The 21497-nt window shown below is 48.8% G+C and overlaps 1 protein-coding gene across 2 annotated transcripts in view; it reads right to left on the bottom strand.

The window, feature by feature from the left end:
• Window positions 1-21497, bottom strand: part of Rcsd1 (RCSD domain containing 1) — a 60545-nt gene that overhangs the window by 12301 nt on the left and 26747 nt on the right. The window contains exons 2-3 of one of the 2 annotated variants that reach the window (XM_041662267.1): window positions 2975-3076; window positions 1557-1646 (exon numbers count right to left, since the gene is read on the bottom strand). In XM_041662267.1, the coding sequence (XP_041518201.1) occupies window positions 1557-1646; window positions 2975-3076 (192 nt within the window). The remainder of the gene's footprint in view (window positions 1-1556; window positions 1647-2974; window positions 3077-21497) is intronic. The other variant, XM_041662268.1, reaches the window with a different exon arrangement.

Below are 21497 nucleotides of genomic sequence, written 5' to 3'. Positions count from 1 at the left end.
GACTTCTCAGCTCACAAGACCATTCTGCCCAGTGGAAAAAGCCCCAGACCCCCCCCCAACCCTACTTGACTGGGAGGTAGCTACGAGTTCTCTGTCCTTTGAATTTTTTAAAATTTATTTTTAACTAAATAATCTTTATGTGTATGGGTGTTTTGGTGTCTGGTGTCCATAGGGGTCAAAGAGAGGCATCAAATTCCCTGGAACTGGAGTTACAGATAGTTGTGGACCACCATGTGTGGGTGCTGAGAATCGAACTCTGGTCCTCTGGAACAGCAATGAGTGCTCTTATCCACTGAGCCATATCTCAAGCAACACACACACACACACACATTTGTTTTTGTTTTTGTTTTTCAAAACAGTCCTGGCTGTCTTAAAACTCTTTTTGTAGACCAGGCTGGCCTCGAACTCAAAGAGATCCGCCTGCCTCTGTCTCCTAAGTGCTGGGATTAAAGGTCGTGTGCCACCACCACTTGACTCTACTTACTTGCTTATTTGTTTGTTTGTATTTATTATGTGTGTGTGAGTGTGTGTGGCACACACGTGCCACAGCATGTGTAGAGGTCAGAGGACAACTTTCTTTCCTTTTACCATGTGGTTGTCAAGGACTGAATTCAGGTCACTGTGCTTGGTGGCAAGTAAGTGCCTTTACCCGCTGAGCCCTCTTGCTGGCCTGAGTTCTCCGCTTTTTGATGCACTTGTGAGCTCTGGGCTGACAAAAAGGCCTGAAAATCCATTCATCTACATCAACCGTTTCACTTTATAGGGGACCAAATGTAGGTCTGCCTAAGTTCACAGGGGTATTTGGGGCCTTTTATCAGGATGCTGGTCCCCAGAAAGAAGGGGAGGGAAAAGGAGGGAGCTGAAGTGGGAATTGGGAGCTGAGCTGTGTGACTTGCTTGCTTTATTTTGGGCTTGGCCTCCTGGGCCTGAAGACAACGTGCAGATTGGTTTCTGGCAGGACCACGGCCGTGACCACAGTGAAAGTTCATGGGCTGCTGGGTTGGGGCCGCAGCAGCCGCTCTAAACAGCTACAATTAGATAAATAAGGCTGGGCCAGCGAGCAGGCCGGGACTCTATTACTGGCTATGATCTATGACACCAGAGCCTTCATTATGTTGGCAGCACTGACTATTTATATCCGAGGGCCAGGAGGCCTCCTGTGTGCTCTGGTTTTCTTCCAGTGATCCCGGACAATAGCCAGCCTTTTCGAGGGTAGGGAGTGAGCATGAACGTCTCCAGCACCATAGTTCTGCCTTCGACAGCACAGCCTCTCTTTCCAGGACCCTTCCACGCCTCTTCTACCACCATTTCCCTTAGACTCAGAAACACCACTCTGGTCCTTGACTGATGCTTAAGGAGTCTTGGAGTAAGAGATTGGGGAAAGTGAGCCTCCAAGGTTAAAAAGATCCAGGAAGTTGCTAAACACCCATTATTGCATCTGAGGTGGAGAGACCCTTGTGCTGATGTCAAGGTCTAAATGTGTGGTGTTTGCAGCTCTTCCTGCAAGGAGGATGAAGCCCCGCAGCCAGCATCTCTGATCCCAGGGTAGCACTTACCTCCTCACCATTCTGGCCCAGCTCTACCTTGGGGGGGAACAGGGGGAGAGAGCAGGGTGGTTTCCTTCTTGTTGGTTTACTGGCTGGTGTCTAGAGAGAGAGTGACAGACAACACAGAGAGAAAAAGAGAGGCAGTGAATGGGGCGATAGGGAGGAGGAGGAAGGGCTGGAAACTGGTGTTAGGAATGGTTAGGGAATGGCTAGAGGAGGAAAGAATGGTGATGGAACCGGAACCGGCTGTCTCAGGGATGTCCTCCTGCTGAATGCATCAGTGCTCTTATCTTGCTCCCCTTTCTGTTCAGCAATAATGTCATCTTATACTCGAGGTCCCCCCACCCCCTGATCTGAGCCATCCTCTCAAGATGACATCCACATTTTGCCTTTTTGGCCGTGAGGCAGAACCAGTCTCTTAGATCATCGCCACCCCCTTTCTTTGTCCTTTAGAGCATTTCTGTTTAGATAGCATGGGTCGATTTTATTTTTAGTTGAGAAAACAGAAGTGCAAAATTGTGTACATCAAAGAACAAGGCCACGGGGCCGAGGCGGACCCTTGCCACCTGGGGATTCTCCCTGCCTTTGCTTTGGTTGCTTTGACAGATAGTCTCCTACAGCCTGGCCTAGCCTTGATGTCCTTATATAACTGAGAATGATCTTGAAGCCTTGGTCCTCAACACTCACGTGCTGAAATCTCGGTGGCGTGCAGCACCACGCTTGCTATTGCTCATCTCACCCCTACCCCCAAGACAGGCTTTCTCTGTGTGTAGCCCTGGCTGTCCTGGAACTTGCTTTATAGACCAGGCTGGGCTACTCACAGAGATACGCCTGCCTCTGCTTCCCAAGAGCTGGGATTAAAGGCGTGCATCACTCTGGCCTAGCCTCAGCTCACTTGGAATGGAAGCCACACACTACATGTCTGAAACAATCTGGTCCAACTGCGCAAAGTTTTAACACTTAAAATTTTTTTTTTCTTTTCTCAGCAGGATTCTTCTAGAATCCACTGGTCCTCCATTCCTGGTATCTTTTTGGAAAGTGTTTCCTAGCGAATCCTCAGTTCTGGATCTGATGCCGCCTTGCCTATTTCCTGCTCCGAGGCTAGAAGCAGGAGCTGGGACTTCTTTGCTCTGAACCCATCCAGGCTGGACAAAGCGATACAGCACTCATCCCTGTCCGTGGACGCTCAAGAGGAACAGGAGTCCACGCTCTGCCTCATTCACCCCTCCTCACCATGGTGGAAGCCCGGCTCTGGTAGGGAAGGATTCTCTGCCCCAAAGAAGCAGGTTGGTGGTACATTCCTCACATTCAGAGGGACCCTCTCTGGCTTCTCTTCCTAATTTGGTAATTGCCAAAGCTCCTCCTGCGAGCTTTCTCCTCAGGGCCTGATGGGCATCCTCTTCCTCCAGTCCCAGCTCCACATTTACCTCTCTGGCCACAGCCGCTTGCTCCCGGAACCGCCCAGCCAGCTGGGCCACGGAAGGCTGCGCTGAGCTGTCCACATTGGAGTTGGTCTCTGCCGATCTTTCCTGGCAAACAAAGGAGAGGCAAACGTTCATCAAGTGAGTGCACACTCTGCTCTTCGGAGGGTCACATGGGGTGCCATGAAAGGCACCTGTTTTGTGGTTGCATCAGGAATTCTGTGACGATACATTTTTTTTTTTTAAATATTTATTTATTTATTTATTATGTATACAATATTCTGTCTGTATGCCTGAAGGCCAGAAGAGGGCGCCAGACCTCTTTACAGATGGTTGTGAGCCACCATGTGGTTGCTGGGAATTGAACTCAGGACCTTTGGAAGAGCAGGCAATGCTCTTAACCACTGAGCCATCTCTCCAGCCCCTGACGATACATTTTTAAAAGTATTTTGCAATTGGTTCCTATATCCAAATTTAAAAACAACCACACACACACACACACACACACACACACACACACTATTCAATTATCTACATTTAGTGAGTAGCTACAATGTATTACACAGGGTTCCAGATGTGCCCCTGGGGACAAATAATCCAAGGTGAAGCTGGAGGCAGTCAGGGAAGGGTCTCCCACTCTGCAAACACCCATCAAACATGGGAAGTATCAACAATAGTCTGCAAACCTCCTTCCTGTTTAATGACTCTAAAAAATGGGGGTTCAGTAGGGTGGCAAAATGCATTTGGAACTAGGGTAGGAAACAGAGAGAGCATTTGCCCTTTCTAGAATTTTCACATCCAGATGTGATTTTTTTTAAATTTTGTTTTCCCTACTTAGCTGAATGCCGTGGGTAGTGGTGACCATTTATTAATGAACGACTTGAGAGGCAGTAGCAGTCGACGAGGGCTCTGGAACTCAGAGACCTGCTCCAGCTCTCTCACTGCGGGCCAGCCTTGGCGGGGCGGTGCCAGTGTCTCTCATTAGGGCTGCTCTGGGTTTGGTGACTATTTAATGGCTGTGGGTTGGTGGGGAAAGAACAGGGTTGTTATCATGGCTGGCTATGTGTCCAGCCTTCTGTCCTGGCCATTAGTTTATTGATGTTTCAAGCTAAGATGCCTGAAGGGCACAGTCCATCCCATATGCTACTTGTCACTTTGATATACAGAGTGAGTTACTGACCCTGCAAATGGCAGGTCTTGTGGTTTACATAGTAACCTGTTTTAGGTTACTTTCTTTCTCTCTCTCCCTCCCTCCCTCCCCCCTCTCTTTCTCTTTCTCTTTCTCTCCTCCTCCTCCTCCTCCTCCTCCTCCTCTTCCTCCTCTTTTCTCCTCCTCCTCCTCCTCCTCCTCCTCCTCCTCCTCCTCCTCCTCCTTCTTCCTCTCTCTCTCTCTCTCTCTCTCTCTCTCTTTCTCTCTCTCTCTCTCTTTCTCTCTCTCCTACAGGGTCTTGTTTTGTAAACTAAGATGACCTTGAACTCACATCTGTCCGACTTTGTCTTCTTCCAGTGTTTGGATTATAGATGTGTGCCATCATACCCAGCTCCTTCTGTGTTTCCTTTTTAAATTTAAAGTGTGCGTGTGTGTGTGTGCGTGTGTGTAGGTCAGAGGACAACTTGCAGCATTGCAAGTTGGACCTGTAGCCAGTCATAATAACAACACCCTGCTCCTCCCCTCCTTTCCTCCCAATTTCCACAGCCATTAAATTGTCAGTCACTAAACTCGGACAGCCCTAATGAGAGACTGGCACCACCCGTGTCAAGGCTCAGACTGCTGAAGCAATGAGAGAGGTGGAGCAAGTTCCTGTCTGAGTTCCAGCAGCGCTCTTATCCTGTCCCCTAGTGTGGGAGTCAGTTCTTTCCTTCTGCCAGTGGGTCACGGGAATTGAACTCAGGTTGTCAGGCTTGGTGGCAAACACCTTTACCTGTTGAACCACATTGCTGGCTCCACCTCTTGGTTTTTGGTGGTCTTATGTGCTCGACCCTAGAGCTGTTAGGTTTTTTGTTTTGTTTTGTTTTTCACTGTGATGGTGACATTTCTTAACATAGAGAACATTATCACTCTCCCTTTGTCTTGGGGGACTTGGGTAGCAGTTTGAGAAACTCTGTCTTTGCCTCCCCACGGGTGGTATCATGACTTCGGAGATGGATCATGCCCCAACTCCAGCATAAGCATGCATTTCTATGCCACTTATACCCCTGTGCACAGACATGTCCACCCCACCCCCTTTGGTTCTAAAAGTGTCTCCACTTTTAGATTTGGCCTCTGCTACCTCCCAGCAATTAAGTAGCATAAATATATCTGGTTGGAAAGGAGATCTGTGCAGAGGTAGGAAAGAAAGAATGGAGCCTCAGACCTCCAGATGTGAATGGCTGTTCTGGGGCCGAAGTCAGGTATTTCATTCCTGTTGTCCGCGTCACTCAAGTTCATCCCACCCTAGTCTAAACACTGGCATTGATTTAAAGGAGGATTTCAAATTATTTATCTCTCCCCCCCCCCAGATTTTCCTCAAGTTGCTGGGAATGCCTTGGAAGCCTGGACACTCCATCTGAGGAGGCTGTTGGATGGGCTCAGGGCTGGTCCATGTCTGATCTTTCCACTGGTCACATGAAGAGCGGTCAGAGACCCACACCTCACTGTCCTGGAGCGCCAGAAAGGCTTCAGGGGGCAGAGTATGGCAAATCAAGCTGCCCTTGGCAAAGATGCAGGCTGATGGGTTTGTCCATCTATCTAGCTTCCTGTCACTCACCAGCACGGCCTCTGTCCACTGCTATTTATTCCTCCAGGCCTGCTGACGGTGCACTCTACCTCAGCTTCCAGGCGCCGAGGGCTAGTGGTGCAGTGAGAAACATTCCAGCTAAAAATAGAGCTACAGAGGGATCAAAAACACCGGAACTTCCCTGTCTCAAGATGTGCTTGGCAAGAGGCTCAGTGGCAGGGAACCGGAAGGCTTCTGGGAGCACTAAGGGCTTACGAGTTGGGTGAAAGGAGAGATTCGAATACCGAGTTTGCTTCCGTAAGTCCCCTAGGTTAATAAGTTATCTTCAAATGGCAAAGCTTATCACCTCCACCTGTCCCCAGGGCACCTCCTTTCCTAAATTTCCGAGTACTGATGGATGGCTACTGCACACACTGAAGGCCAGAGGCACACATCAGTTAGCCAAAGTCACACAGGAGAAACCAAACGGAATTAACCATGGGAATATTTGACCCTGACACCCAGCGAGGGCCATGAGTTAAGTAAAAATACATCCCGTGGAAAGCGCTTTAAGAACTGCAAAGGGCTATTATGTAAGTATCAAGAGTATTATTAGCCAGCGAGTTGCACAGGTGCAATGGAAGAAGCATGATCTTCAGGCTGGCAGCTCAGCCCATGTGAGGCTTTGCTTCCAGCTTGCATTGCGGTCTTAGCCACAGAGCTCCTTCGGTGGGTGCAACAGCTTGCAAGCCCATCCCAGGCTGGGCTCCCACACTCTCATTGTCTTCTGTACTGTACTCCACCCCCATCAGGTCTTGTGTAAATCAAGCTACTCTTAAAGACACTGAGCACACACTTTTTTGTTTGTTTGCTTGTTTGTTTTCTTTTCTTTTGAGACAGGGTTTCTCTGCGTAGCCTTGGCTGTCCTGGAACTTGCTTTGTAGACCAGCTGGCTTTGAACTCACAGCTTGATTCTCTGGCCTCTGCCTCCTGAGTGCTGGGATTAAAGGCATGAATCGTCATGCCTGGCGATCTTAAACTTTTGATCTCTTTGCTGCCTCTCTTCAAGTGTTGAGGTTACAATGCCTAGTTTTGTGCAGCACTGGGAACCGAACCCAGGGTTTTGTGCATGCCAGGCAAGCACTCTACCTACTGAGCAACATCTGTAGCCCATGTATTCTTGGCTCTAAGAAAGACTTCAGTTGGGCGGTGGTTGTACATACCTTTAATCTCAGAACTGGGGAAGCAGAGACAAGCAGATTTCTGTGAGTTTGAGGCTAGCCTGATCTATAGAGCAAGTTCCAGGACAGTCAGGGCTACACAGGGAAACCCTGTTTCGAAACAAAACAAAACCAAAAAAAAAAAAAAAAATGACTTCAGTGTCTTTGCCTCCTTCTAGGCATTCCCAACACTCTCAACTTCCCTGGATAAATTTTTTTTTTCTGGTTCATAAAGTACTTAACACTGGGCCTGAAGTGTAGAAGGAGTTCATCAGAGCTTGTCCCATCCCCATTCGGCCCTATTTGCCAGTGTAGGACCTAGGTACCTGCTCCTCCAGCTGCTGACACCCTTAACTCACCCTGGGGACCACACCTGGTTGCAGCCCCAGCCTCCACAACATCCTTCTGGACCTGAATCTTGCTTGCTATACCTTTCCTGCCACCAAACAAGCCCGGTTCTGCCAGCTACCTCTGAGACCACAGCTACAAGAATGTCTGACTCTGCCGCGGCCAGGAGCAAATCACCTGTGATGTTTCCTTTCCATGTCTGTGGGATTTTCTGAGAACTGAGGAGCCTATGTCTAGACTGTGTGGAGCTTCCTGGATGGTGTTGCTATGCCAAGTAAACACAGTTTGGAGGATGCTGACCATCCACATAGTAGAACCTTTGTGTGTAGGCCAGAAGAAGGCCAGGCTACCTCTCTGGCTCTGCCCTGCTTCTCCACTCTGCTTGTTGTTTGAAAGCTGAACTGCCTAACAGACTCTGGGCTACAGTGTAGGGAACCAAGGTATGTTGAGAAGCCTGATTGTGCACGGCCACGAGAGGGCTGGGCTTGAGGGTGGAGGATCGTTTGCTCTTAGCCAATAAGAATGTTTCTTGCTCATCAGAACAGTGAACCCAGAGCCTCAAAGACATAAAGGATGCTTGCTGTTTTGGTCCTCCAGAAAGGAAAAGGATCATAAGACAAGGCTCTCTCCTAGGAAGAGTTCCCATCCCTACAGAGTTGCTTCATCATCACTTGGGAAGGAGCAGTGTAGCGTCTTGGGGTGTTCTCTTTGCTCCTAACTCTTCCGTTTATCCCAGTGTTTCCCTCACTGCCATCCTAGGACGATGGAAAGGCTTCTGGACCAGACTAGGCAGGTTCGCTTATCCTACCTGCTTCTGAGTACTGTTCTCAGAGCAGTGTGACGCACTGTCTGATTTTTACCTCAACTGGAGGAGAAAAGTGGAGCCATGCTGTAGAGTAACTTTCTGCCAAGTGAGTAAGTGATGGCATGGGAGGGAACCACCATGGAATGCCAGCTTTGCCCACACGTCCAGCCCTTCACCCTCGTGTGTCTCTTTCTCCTCTTTCACAGACCCTGTTCTAGCCTCTGATGCAAAGGTGAACAGGGCAGAACTGTTGCTCTCAACAACAAAGATGCAGACAGACCAACAACAAGGAGATACGGGGCTGAGAAAGGATGTGATGGAGGCAAAGCCGGTCCTCCTTCCAGTGAGGGTGTGGAAAGGTATCTCCGAGAAAGGAGTAGCTCCGTTAAATCCCAGGCAGGGAAAAGATGGGGAAGGGAGGTCTCCTGAGCACAATCACAAACAGGAACAGGATGAGGGAGAGCAGAGGAAAATGAGGCAGGAACAATCTGGGCACCAGAGTTGGGTGGGGAGGTAAGGGATGGGGCCAGCCCCCGTGGGTACCCCGTCACAAGCAGCTTGTGTTTCGGTCTGAGCGAGAGAGTGAGTGGACCCACATAGAGAGGCTCCACGTGGAAGATGGAAGAGAATGGGAAGGAGACCAAAGGCAGGTGCTTGCAGGGTGTGAGCTAACCAGGGCTGACAGTGGAGGGGCCCACACATGCAGGCAGGAGAGGGGGAGACGAGAGATTTGGAGATAAAACTGCTGGCATTACTGATGAAGCCTGTGTAGGCGTGAGGAACAGAGCAGAACCAAAAATGGTGCCCGACTTCTGTTATGGACAGTAGGACACCGGAAGTACTTTCTGGGTTGGGAAAGGTTGGAAGAGTGGGTGGGACAGATGGGATGAGGGGAATGGTATTTTCTCAATTATGAAAGTTTGAAATGTCTCATAGACACCCTAGTTGAGATGCAGTAGAGAGAGTTGAATATACACCCGAGCCTAGAGGTCAAAGGAGGAAACCAAGACAGGCACGTGAGAGTGCCCAGGTAGAGATGGCAGTTGAAGTCACAAGGTTGGATCAAATTAGAAGAAACGCAGAACGGGAAGAGACCAAAGGCTGAACACTGTGCTATCTCCTCTGTGTGAGCTGGCCTTCATCCATGAAGGAGGATCACCCCTGTTGCTCCAGGGGAGACACTGGTGTGAACTGCAGATGGGGTAGAGCAATGTCAGAAAGTTCCCTGACTAAAGTGAATGGGGGAAGGGCGAGTAACCCCAAATGTTCCGCATGACTTGTGTGTGGTGTCCCTCATCCCTCTAGGTGGTTCTTTCATCCATTCTCTTTTGAGCATCCCCAGATGCTGTCAAATGCATTGTGGGAACAAGTGATGACTTCAAGCTGTGAGCAGCCTGCTCTAGGGGAAAATGGAAGGCAGAGGTGAAGAACAATAACAAATCCTTGAGGTAGAAGAGTAGAAATGGGTATGTGAGAACAAATAGTCCTTTCACACAGACCAAAAAAGTCCCAAACATCACCAGCCTACCCACTTGTAAGATTCGAGGACCTGAAAATAGAAGTTCCTTGGCCTCTGCAACTCCCTCCGAGGGAAAACCCAAAAAAATACTCAACCTACCAAAGGAGCCCTAGGCATTGGCAAGGGGCGAGTCCTTCTTTGGGTCTTTCTGGGCTTTCCATTTTATCTGGGACTTGGTGTTGCAGCCCAGTGACCTGGGGGGGGGGGTTACTATGGGGCAGAGTCCTGGGTGCCTAAGGGCAGGAGTCCTGGGGAGTCTTCTAGATGGGGACCAGCAGGTATAAAAGCAGGAACATACAGAGGGTTAGAGTTTGGGTGAATGCCCAGGTAACAGTGATGGGTAACAGAGGAAACAGAAAGCTCTATGACAATGCTTGGAACTTAGCAATGTAATCTGAGAAAAACGTTTTCTGAAAAACCTGTGAGCTATGGTACAAGCACAAGGAAAGGAATTATTTAGGCCTAGAAAGGCAGAGGGATGATGGATGAGAACAATACATTCGGAGCCAGATGCGGGCTCTGGTTGCATTCGATGTGCAGGGGCCTCCGCTGCATCTTCAATGTCTACATGGTCCATGTGTTTGAGGTTTGGTTTCCAGCCTGCTATTGAGAGGGGGTGAAACCTTTGAGAAGCTGGGTCTAGTGGTAGAGCGTTAAGTCACTGGGGACGTGCTGTAGCAGGGGACATTGTGACCCGGACCTCTCTTCTCTCTTTGCATCCTAGCTGCCGTGAGCTGAGCGAGTCTCCTCTCCTGTACACTCACCCTATGATGTATTATTATGCTACCACAGGCCCGAAGCGGCAAGACCAATTGGCCCTGGAAACCTCAGAAACCACAGACCTAAAAAAAACCTTTCATACTTTAAAGTTAATTTAACTTGGGTATTTGTTAATACAGCAATGGAAAGCTGACCAACAGTACCTTGAGCCTCAGTTTCCTGTTTTGTAAGTGAGATTATTAATACCCACCAGCCTTTGCGACAACACAGTTTGCAACTTGTGTCCTGGTTCTTGGTGGCTGTACCGCCCTCCCCTCATGGATAGCAAGAAGCAGACTATTAGCCACAGAGTCCCCACTTGATTGGGAATGAGCCTTGTGTTCCAGGCAGGGTGCAGTGACAGTTTTACCATGCTCTGTGTGGGGCACAGGTTGACTGAGTGCAAATATCAGCCCCACGTTTTCTATTCTGTGGCCCTAGATGTTAACTGTAGGGAGCGAGTGAAGCCCTGGGCCAGTGGAGACCTGAGTGAATGTGTACTATGTGACATGAGCTGGCCACGTCAAGGATCAAGGCCTCTGACTCACAGGGAATTGTCAGAGCTTTTCCCATTTGGGTCAGACTCGGATTGGGCCAAAGCTTTCTTCTGGCCCAGTGTGAGTGTTTATGAAAGAGTGATTGGTGTGTGCAAAAGATACAGCTGCAGCTTCCTCATCCTGGAAGCTTACAGCTGGAGACTGCGCCCCTGCAAACACATCCTACTGAGACTAGCTAACCCCCCCCCAGCCCCGTGCTATACATAATAAACATGCTGATGTCCTGGTTTGTAGCGGAATTGGTACCACTCCATTGGTGTCTGCACAGATCATCTGCCCCCAGATTTTTGGGGTGTCTGTCCTTTCTCCATTTCCTCCATACCCCTAGTCAGGTCAAATCCATCTACACTGGATGCAGTGGTTACCAAACTTTGTGTCCCAGGATCCCAATCTGTATAAAGGGAATTATTATAATAGTACTATGTTATAGAGCCATTGGCAAGACTTAATGAGTTATGCATTTACAATGCTTAGAATAGAACTTGGCACACAGGAAGGGTTCAATAATTGTTCCCTATTGCTGAATGTTGGTTATGAGGCTAGCAGTTTGCGCAAATGGCTAAGAGATGTTCAGAGTTAGGCCCAATCTTCCGTTACTCTTCTATCCCCTCTGCAGTACAGAGGGCTCAGCTAAGACATATTCTCCCTTATGAGTGGACATCCTGTGCCAACCATTATGATGGGCCACTTTATTACCAAGATGGGTGCCTAGCAGATACCCCATCCTTTCCTCGTTTACCATCCCCAGGAATACTTCACAGAAATCCTAAACATATATCCAAGCTGTGTGATCCCTAAGTCAATCAAAGCACTTGAATCAAAGTATCAGGTTCATGCCCACTAGCCAGGGAATGGAGAGGTAGATTGTAACAGTTACACTGTGCAATAATATTCACCTATAATTAGGAATGAAATTAGGAGCTTGTGAGTTGGCTCTGCAGGTAAAATGCTTGTGGAGCAATCCTGGTAAGCTTAGGGAGCTCAACTCCTACGATACACGGAGAGGTGGAAGGAGAGAGCTGCCTCTACAAGGTTGTCCTGAGCTTCACATGTGCTCCGTGGCACACGCAGCCCCTTCTGTCACACACAGTAATTCTTTAAAAGGAGAATGAAATATTGATACACATGCAACATAGATAATTACACCAACATCACACTAAACAGGAAGCCCTAAATACTTGTCCAGAGCAGGCAAACCTAGAGGGCAGAAAGAGGATTGACGTTTGCCCAGAGGGGATGGGAGGACAGACGGCAGGGTGATGTAGCCATAGAAGTTTCTTCTTTTGAAGATGACAACGAAAGTGCTCTAATGTTGACTGATGATGGCTGTACACATCTACGGATGTAATACAGATTGTTTCACCCTCCCCCCCCCCCCACTTTTGAGACAGGGTCTCACTCTCTGTAGCATGGGCTGGTATCAAACTTACAGCCATCCTCCCACCTCAGCCTCCCAAGTGCTGGGATTATAGGCACGAGCCAACATGCCCCTTCTAATGGCCTGTAATATTTTATTTATTTATTTTGCAGACAGGGTTTCTCTCTGCAACAGTTCTGGCTGTCCTGGAACTTACTCTGCAGACTAGACTGGCCTCAAACTCACAGAGCTCCACCTGCTTCTACCTCAAAAGTGTTTAGATTAAAGGTGTGCACTACCATACCCAGTGCCCATTGATTTTTTTTAAACTTATTTTTACTGAATGCGTGTGTGTGTGTGTGTGTGTATGTCTGTGTGTGAGTGTGTGTGTGTGTGTCTGTGTGTGTATCTGTGCACAGGTGTCATGGTGTGCATGTTGGAGATTAATTTCTTTCCTCTCACTAAGTGGGTCCCAGGAGTTAAACTCAAGTTGTCAGACTTGGAGGCCTTTGCCCACCGCACCCCACCCCAGCCATCTTGCCGGCACTAATTGTCCACTTTAAATAGATGAATTGTATAGTGTGTTATTTACATCTCAATCAAATTATTACTTTAAAAGACAACAAATCCTTACACCCAGCCTAAAGGGTCTAATCGAGAGAAAACTGACTTTGCCTGCACAGTCCTGACCTTTCCCTGTGCTCTGGAGTCTCCATTGACAGAATTCTCCCATTCCCAGCCTGCCTCATTGCTGCGGGCACATCTGAGGAGTGCCCTGCAGTCAGCTGCTGGGAGAAGGAGCTGAGCTATAAAAAAGCTACCAATCTCCAGAGGTCTTCAAGGACAGAATGAGCTTGCTGCAAGAACCAGCACGGGCTTTGTACTCAGTCAGGCAGGGATTGAGTCTCGGGGGCACCAGCTGTGTGCCTAACAAAGGTGAAGTCTGGGGGTTACAGGGTAAGCTTTATGGCGTTGGAGCTCCTGGTTTACCTGAAGGCCTGGTTGGTGGTAGAAAATACCATGATGAGAAGGGCCACTCTGTGCTGGGTGGCCTCACCCAGAAGCGTGGGGAAGAAATACCAGGGACAACCACACAGAGGAAGTGATGAGCATGTCACAGCTGTCGCAGCCTCTGATGAGTTCCCTGGGTGACGGGCTCATTCCTCTAGTTCCCACTCAGTGCACGAGAAGGGCTAAGTGAGAGCTGCCACATGGAACACGGGGTGCGGAACTAAGTTCACTCCTTAGGCTGGTGTGGGCTGAAATGTTAGGGGACCTGCTGTATAGTCTCAAGGCAGACATTGCAACAATGAATAGTCTTTTTGTTTTGAAGATGCCTTTTTGTTGTTTAAATTATGTGTGCGCATATGCCTGCAGAGAGGCCAGAAGACAGTGTTGGGTCTCTCACAACAAGAGTGAGAGGCAGTTGTGAGTCACCCAATTGGAGTGTTGGGAACCAAACTTGGGTCTTCTGCAGGAGTTGTATGCAGTCAGTTGTTTGTTTAGTTTTTGAGACAGGGTTTCTCTGTGTAGCCCTGGCTGGCCTCGGACTTAGAGATCAACCTGCCTCTGCCTCCCGAGTGCTGGGGTTAAAGGTGTGCACCACCACCGCTGTAATCTCTTAATCCGTGAGCCATCCCTCCATCCATCTATCCATGCTGGAGATTTCAGTTCATTTTGGGGATGCTGGGCAGCGGGAGGTAATTTGCTTCACTCTTTGAAGGCAGTACCACTAAAAAGATACATGTGTCGTCACTGTTTCCTTCCTTCCTCATCCTGGTTATGACCTCATTTCTCTGATTTGGACCATTTCTGTTATTTTCTGTGTATTCCTCCCACCTCCTGCCGGGAGCTCTGGGAGGCCTGCTGTCATGGCTGAGGATCGCCTTCGGGCTATCCTCACTTCTAGGATATCCTCATTTCTCTTGGAGCTTCCTCTTTCTAGACGACTCTGGATAAGTCACATGAGTTCCTGAAGCCCCAGCCTCTGCACCTGTGACATCAGAATGACACAGCGAACCAGGGAGCACACTGGAGGAGAAGAGCACAGCTGGACAGGATGAGGACTGCTGCACCTCTGGAAGCAAGCGCTGAAGTACCACAAACAGGTCCGCCACCAGGAGAGACGGAGTAATGGTCCCCTGACCCCATCACATGTATCTACATCCTAGTCCCTGGAAGCTGTCACGTCACTACATAAGGTCACATGGTAAATGGCAGACGAAGTAAATGGTGAAAATAAAGTTGTCTATCGGCTGATCTTAAAATGGGGAATAGTCTGTATGGTTTGGGTGGGCCATGTGTAACCACACAATTTCTACAAGAAGGAGGAGAGCAGGAGAAAGTCAGAGTCAGTGACTGGAGCCAAGAGTCTGACCGCTATTGTTGCCTTTGGAAGGAAAGGACCACAAGTCAACAAATGCAGTGAACACAGTGGGAGGGGTGATCCTGGTGGGTGGAGACTGAGAGGGTCAGGAACGGGCAGGGGGGGGGGAGATGGCAAGGGGAGAAGCATCTAGTTGAGGATCTCTGATGACACAACCGTGGGAACACACAGGAGACTTTGGCTCTGAGGCATCCCAAACCGTGGCTGGAGCAGGAGGGGAAGATGGGAGGTGCAGGGTAGAGCCAAGAGGCTTCTGGGTAGACAAGAGTGTTGTTGACAGGAGAGGCCCAGGAAGAGAGACAGGGCTGAGGAAAAGAAGTTAGAGAAGGTGCCACAGGATGAGCGCCCAGAAAGGGTGAGGCGGAGCACACAGACCCACAGCACCAGCGTGGGAGTGAGGGAGTCAGCCTCCAGGGGCTGGATCTTAGCTTGTACTATGGGGTGACAGCAGAGGCTTCAGACAAGCAGGAATGAAGGGACACAGACCACGGTCAGCAAAGCATTGCTATGAATGCAGACCGACACAAAATTACTTAAAACATTATCAGGTTTTTGGTTGTTTTGCTTTGTTTTTAATTCGTTTGCTCAGTTCTTGACTGTGAACTTTGTGGACGGCAACATCATGTCCCAGAGTCAAATGGTCAGATGCACCTGATTCCCAGACAACTCATTCACCTTCATCAACAAGTAAATACACAATCCGTCTCTTCCCAAAGTCTGTTCAGAACCTCCCAGCCCTGTGCTATGCTTGCCCTGGTAAGAGCACTAATATACTTGACCACCGGAGAGTCCCTCTCACTGTAAGCCTCAAGATTTTTGGGCAGCCACCTAGAGAGACCCACAAAAACCCTTCTCTGGGAATCACAGTAGTAACAGTGTATGTGTATTTGAGGTCTGTGACATTTATCCTGCTGGTCACAGCAGAAGGTGGAGACTACTAAGATTAGAACAAATTTCCCAAGGACCTGGCCTGCCTGCCAGTCAGCTGCTGCCTCTCCTGTTACAGCAGCGTCCTCTTGGCTCCCTGAGGGATGGAGCCAGCACAGCCATGAGTGGGAGATTCATTTGGGGGCTCTCAGGATGTCCCATGCTTGGGGTGCCCACAGGAGTGTGTGTTGCTGAGCCTTAGAGTACCTACTGTTGAGTGTCTGACAAGGACGGATTGGGGAGGGGACTAACCCTTAAGATATCTTTCATCTGAGCTGTGGACCCAGTTCATAGGCAGAAGAACCCATTGGTAATGCCAGTGGCTACAGTGCCCTGAGCACCTTCCAAATGCCAGCCCGTCTACAGATATGGCTTCATAGACCTTATGTAACACGAAGATTTGATTGACTAGAAGGAGAAACACTAGCTTCCCGTGGCTAGGGAAACTGAGGCAGAGAGTTATTAATGGGTTATACTCCCTGAGCAAGGACAGCAATGCTCCTTGGAGTTCCTCTGGGGGAATGTGCACAGAATTCTGTCTCATACATGAGTGGTTTCTTATTAGCTATAATGAGAAGATAGGACAAGGGCTGGTCTGAAAAGGACAGGCCAGGCAAAGCCAGGGCCCAGCTAAATGCTTGTCTGTGGAAGCCAGGAGGCCTGGGCTCACGCCACTGGGCGCGAGTGACCAGAAGGGAGGACGCTAAACCGTTTTCCCCATCAGTCACTACCTATCTGCTGCGATGGTCTTACAAAACATGACGATTTGATTAAATTGCCTACTATAAATTAAATTGCCACGGTTCCCTGAAAATTCCAGATAAGAAGCTCCCTCTCTAGCAAGGCTTTCTAGTGTTTGAAGTGACAGCCAAAGGCTGTTTGCAAACATGGAGAAAAACGTCTCACGCGCTGAGTCCACTTGGTCCTGGTTTGTTCTTGGAAGTAACGCATGTAGAACTGCCCAGTATAGACACAGAAGACACTAACAGAAGACTAAACACTTAATTATTTTAAATAAACGACTGAATTCACAAGCCTGTCCCACGACACTGACCAAACGCTGTCTAGCACCGGAGAGTGCTGGGCCTATGCATACAGAGACCTTGCCTGGTAAACCGACACCGAGCCTCTCCCAAGCCCAGCCTGGGCACTTACACAAACTCCAGCGGCTGCAAGGCAGCTCTCATCCCTCTGCCAAACGTGGGCAGAAGTAGCTGTTCCTCCTTTGTCCTACCTTGTCTTACACGCGTGCCTTCATGCTTCTGGGAGCCTGTGCCCTGCACAGCAGAGTGCTCAGGGGGTGCCAAGAAATATTTCCTTCCATAATGGAGGCTACTGTGGGAGAGGCCCACTCAACAGCGATCGTTCTTTTTCCTTGTTTATAGTTATCAGGGCAAAAATGCCGCAGAGGGGAAGGGTGAGGAAAGCACACGAGAAAGAAGCCCGATACAAGTTGTGACATTTAAGATAAGTAATAGCGGTGTAGACAAGGTAAGTGATGTGTGTATGTGTGTACGTGTGAGTGCGTGCGTGAGTGCGTGCATGCGTGCGTGCGTACGTGAAGAGGTGTTGGGGGACCTGGGGAGCTTGTGTAACTAGAACTAAGGGGAACTTTAAGACACAGCTCTGTGAGAGTCTCTTCTGCTGTCAGCCCCTAGCACGGAAACAATGCGGTTAGTTCCCAGCCTCTAGCAGGTTGCCTGGCCCATAGGAGGTACCTCGCATGTGCCTGCCAATAAAGAATGAAGAAACAGACCCATGCCTCAGCGAATCGACACCAGCGGACCAACATTCTGAAAGCCTGATAAATACAGACCAGGACCTTATGGCGAAAGTGGAGAGAGACCCTCAGCCAAGGATGGCTCTGAGCAAACTGATTGGCACATTCTCGTTAAATGGCGGCGGCTCATCAGGGTCCCTGAAATAGTAACAGGAGGACAGAGGGGGAATGTTCCCTGATCAATCCGTTACTAATAATTGGAGCCCCTGTGTCTACGTGGAGCTAAGAAATCCATTACAATCGCATATTCCTTCCCTGGGTGTTGTCTTCTCTGGTTTTAATAACCCACCCTATGCTAGAACAGGGCCTTTCTTCAGAAGATGTAACATCTCCAGCTAAGTGGTCAAATATTCTGTGAGCTCTTTTATATCTTTTGTACCCATTTTATCAAGGAATGAACTAGGAAAAGGAGGGTTTGGATCCCTTACCAAGGAAGAGCAGTGTCTGCCCCGGGGGCTAAAGAGCTGGGATCTGCCAGACTCATGCATAAGTTATATCGCTCGCTCGCAGGAAACCCAGACTCAAGAAGGCCTTCCAAGTAGTGAACCCAGAAAGAGCCCCAACCCGAGAGTAATGCTCATGAGAGCTAAGACACAGATAAACCAGCCTCCTGTAGCTACATCTGAACCCTTCCTCCCTCCCTCCCTCCTTCCCTCCCTCCCTCCCTCCCTCTCTTCTTTCTTTCTTTCCTCCCTCCCTCCCTCCCTCCCTCCCTCCCTCCCTCCCCTCTCTCTCTCTATCAACCAACAGTGGATCAGTGGGTAATCTAGGCAATGCTTTATGCCATCACCCTACAGCACACCCCACATTTTCTAACTGTCTGGGTGGTACCCAGGATGGTCACAGAGGTGGCTTTCCCAGGAGAGAACTTTCAGCCTAGTTCTCACAGAGGACGGGGAATTGAAAATGACCTTCTGCATCCCCTCAGAAAGCATAGAGTAGAGGGTTTCATTTTCACGATGGTGCTGGCAGTGAGGTCGGACTGGCCCATGTGGGCCTGCGTGTAGTTAGCCCGATACCTGGGAAGAGGCTAGCAAGATCTGGCCAGCAGGATGTAACAGTGGGAAGGGCGGGGTCTGTCTTCATGCCAGGGACCTCAGAATTTCATTTCCCGCCTCAGTAAAATGAGGCTGTACCTACGATATTGTGTCTCTAAGACCCTTATGATATTAAATGAAATAATGTGCATGAGGGATTAAAAACCCAATATTAAAAGCCATCTCCTCCCACAATTTATTGTTCCTATTTTAGATTGGTTTTACTTACTATGACCCTGAAGTACTTATTATCTGCTTGGTAACTTTGAGCACGGACTTCTGTAAGTTTATGGTCATGGTTTTGACAACTGAAATTTAAGAAAATATTCTTGTAGAGTCTTGAATAAACAACATTTTTTTTTCTGGAGACCAGGAAGAATTCTTGAAAAATAAAAAGCAGTCGATTAATGCAATAAGGGGAGTATTCACAGGGAAGTAAGCCATATCCCCTGTGCTGTTTAAGTTGACAGCCCACCTGGAGAAATGTGGAGCAAATAGAAAGACCAACACAGTAAGAAGATGGCGGAACAGAGGTGGAAACCACGATGGGAAGGATTAAAGGCTGGAAAACCAAACAAGCTAGAGAAACTGGGCGATGGGGCAGTGAGGTGGCTCGGTGGGTAAAACCCCACCATGGCAGCCTCATGACTTGAATTTGATCCCAGAACCCACATGAGAAAGCTGCTTGTGTGAGCCTGAAGAGATGGCTCAGGGGTTGAGAGTGCCCACTGCCTTTCCAGGGAGCTGAGTTCGGTCCCCAGGGCCCACATTGGTGACTTACAACTGCTTGGAATCCAGCACCCTCTTCTGGCCCCTGTACATACCTGCACACACGTGGGATCTACACACAGACACACATGCATACACATAAATGAAGATTTTAGAAAACTTTTTTTTTTTTAAAAAAAACAAAACCTGGATGTGTCCGTGTGCATCCTCAGTCCCAGTATGCCTGTCCTGAGATGAGTGGTGGCAACAGGAGAGGCTGCCTGGGAGTTTGCAAGTCAGCTGGCTTAGGGCATTCAACATGGCAGACTCAAGAACATCAGCAGGTGGATAGAGAGTTCAGACTCCCGAACCCAGGAAGAAAAGGTGGGGAGAGGATGAGGTGAGGGACAGAGCTGTGGGAACAAAAGTCTGATGCTAAGCTTACTCTTCCATGACCGTGGGTGGATGACGTCACCTCCAGAACTCTCAGGGTCTTCTCTGTAAAGAGGAGATAGCAATTCCTACCATCACAGGCTTGCACAACAGTCAAATGAGGGCCTGAAGAGACGGCTCGGAGACTGAATGCACACTGCTCTTGCAGAGGACCTGGGGTTCAGTTCCCAGTACCCCATGGCGGCTCCCAACAGTCTATAATTCCAGCTCCAAGGAATTCAACACCCTCTTCTGGGCTCTGAGGGTACTGCATGTACACAGTACACAGACAAACACCGGCAGAACACTCATGCACATAAAATAAACATAAATAAATCTTTTTCTTAAAAAAAAGGAAATCAAATGAGAGGATGTGTGCAAAGTATTTGTCAGACTAAGTGTCCTATAAATGCAAGATTTTAAACACGAAGCCAAAATATTTGGAAGCTATCTTGAAGAAGTGAAAACGGTAGAGGGTTTGAAGGAAAAACACTTGACCTGGATCCCTATCATGCAAAGAGAGGCTGCAAAATCCAATCCAGTGGGGCAGATCTCAGTGGTACAGACGTCCTTCCAGAGAGAGGGCTGATGGTCCAGGGAAGGTGGGGGACCCTACTGAGAGAGACCTTGTAATACTGGGCATGTCTGGAGCAGGGACATGGAGAGTTCAGGAACAGTCCATGTCCAAGCCACCACAGCAAAGGGCAAAGTAGAGAAGAGAGCTGGGAAGCGGAGACTTCCATTTAAGGAGTGCATGGGGGAGAGGCTTCTGGGGAGGGACAGCAAGACAGCAGTTAGAACAGAGAAACATTCCAGACTGGTATCTGCTGTGGGATCTAAGAATGGGCTTGAAGCCTGGGTGAAACTGCAGTCACAGGATTCAGCAAGGCCTGAGGGGAGGTGTGAGTCGGGACTCAGCAAGCTGTGCTAAAATTCCCCGCACTTGGTTCTGAGGTCCCAGGGATTTCCAAGGCAAATTTATGCAGCAGTAAACTGCAGGACACATGAGTGTCAACATGATATACTTCCCTTTTTAAATCAAGACAGAGAACTTAGACACCTTTTTAAAAAGCAAAACAAAACAACCTTCAGGGCTGGAGAGATTTAGAGGTCAAGACTACCGGCACCTCTTCCAGAGGTTCTGAGTTCAATTCCCAGCAACCACAAGGTGGCTCACAACTATCTATGATGAGGTCTGGTGCCCTCTTCTGGTGTACAGGAATATATGCAGACAGAACATGGTATACACAGTAAATAAATAAATCTTAAGAAAAAAATCTTCAAATAACAAAAAACCCCTGTAATTATTAAAACTTTTGGAACCTGTTTCTAGTATGTGGTATATGTATACTTGTTCACGTATGTGTGTGTGCACACATACATGTGGGGGTGTGCATGGTGTGCACACATGGGGAGGCCAGCAGTCCATGCTGGGTGTCCGTCTCAATCGCTGTCCTTATTTTTTGAGATAAGGTTTCTCTTTAAACCCGGCGCTCACTGATTCAGCTAGACTAACTGGCCGGGAAGCTCCAGGGGTCCCCCATCTCTGCCTCCCCAGGGCTGGAGTTACAGGCACACGCTGCCATGCCCAGCTGTTATGTGGGGGCTGAGGATCTGAACTCAGGTCCTCATGTTTGCACAGCAGAATTTACCAACTGAGCCATCTTCCCAGTCCCTAAAAACTTGAATGGTAAAAAATACTAGAAAGAGAAAACAGCAGATCTGGAAAAGAACTGGTAACACGGACAAAAAGGAGGCGGCATCTGTCACAGAAAGCACGTTGGCATGACATGAACAGTCTACATATAATCGAAGAGCACAAACACGCCAACCACAGAAAAGCAGATGTGAAAAGCCAGTCTACATAGAAAGATGCTAGGACTCATTGTAAGGAAATGTGACTTTAAGTAGCACTGAGCTTGCTATGCCTTTCACAGGGGCAGGAAGGAGGAGGTGGAGGGGCCAGAGTCCGCCGGGGAGCCCTCATCCATCGCTGGA

This window comes from Microtus oregoni, unplaced genomic scaffold, assembly GCF_018167655.1.
Source record: "Microtus oregoni isolate MIOR12 unplaced genomic scaffold, Mior012 000013F_ref0000133, whole genome shotgun sequence".
Lineage (NCBI taxonomy): Eukaryota > Metazoa > Chordata > Mammalia > Rodentia > Cricetidae > Microtus > Microtus oregoni.
The sequence above is the reverse complement of the archived record's forward strand: the minus strand, read 5'-3'. Positions and strand labels throughout refer to the sequence as shown.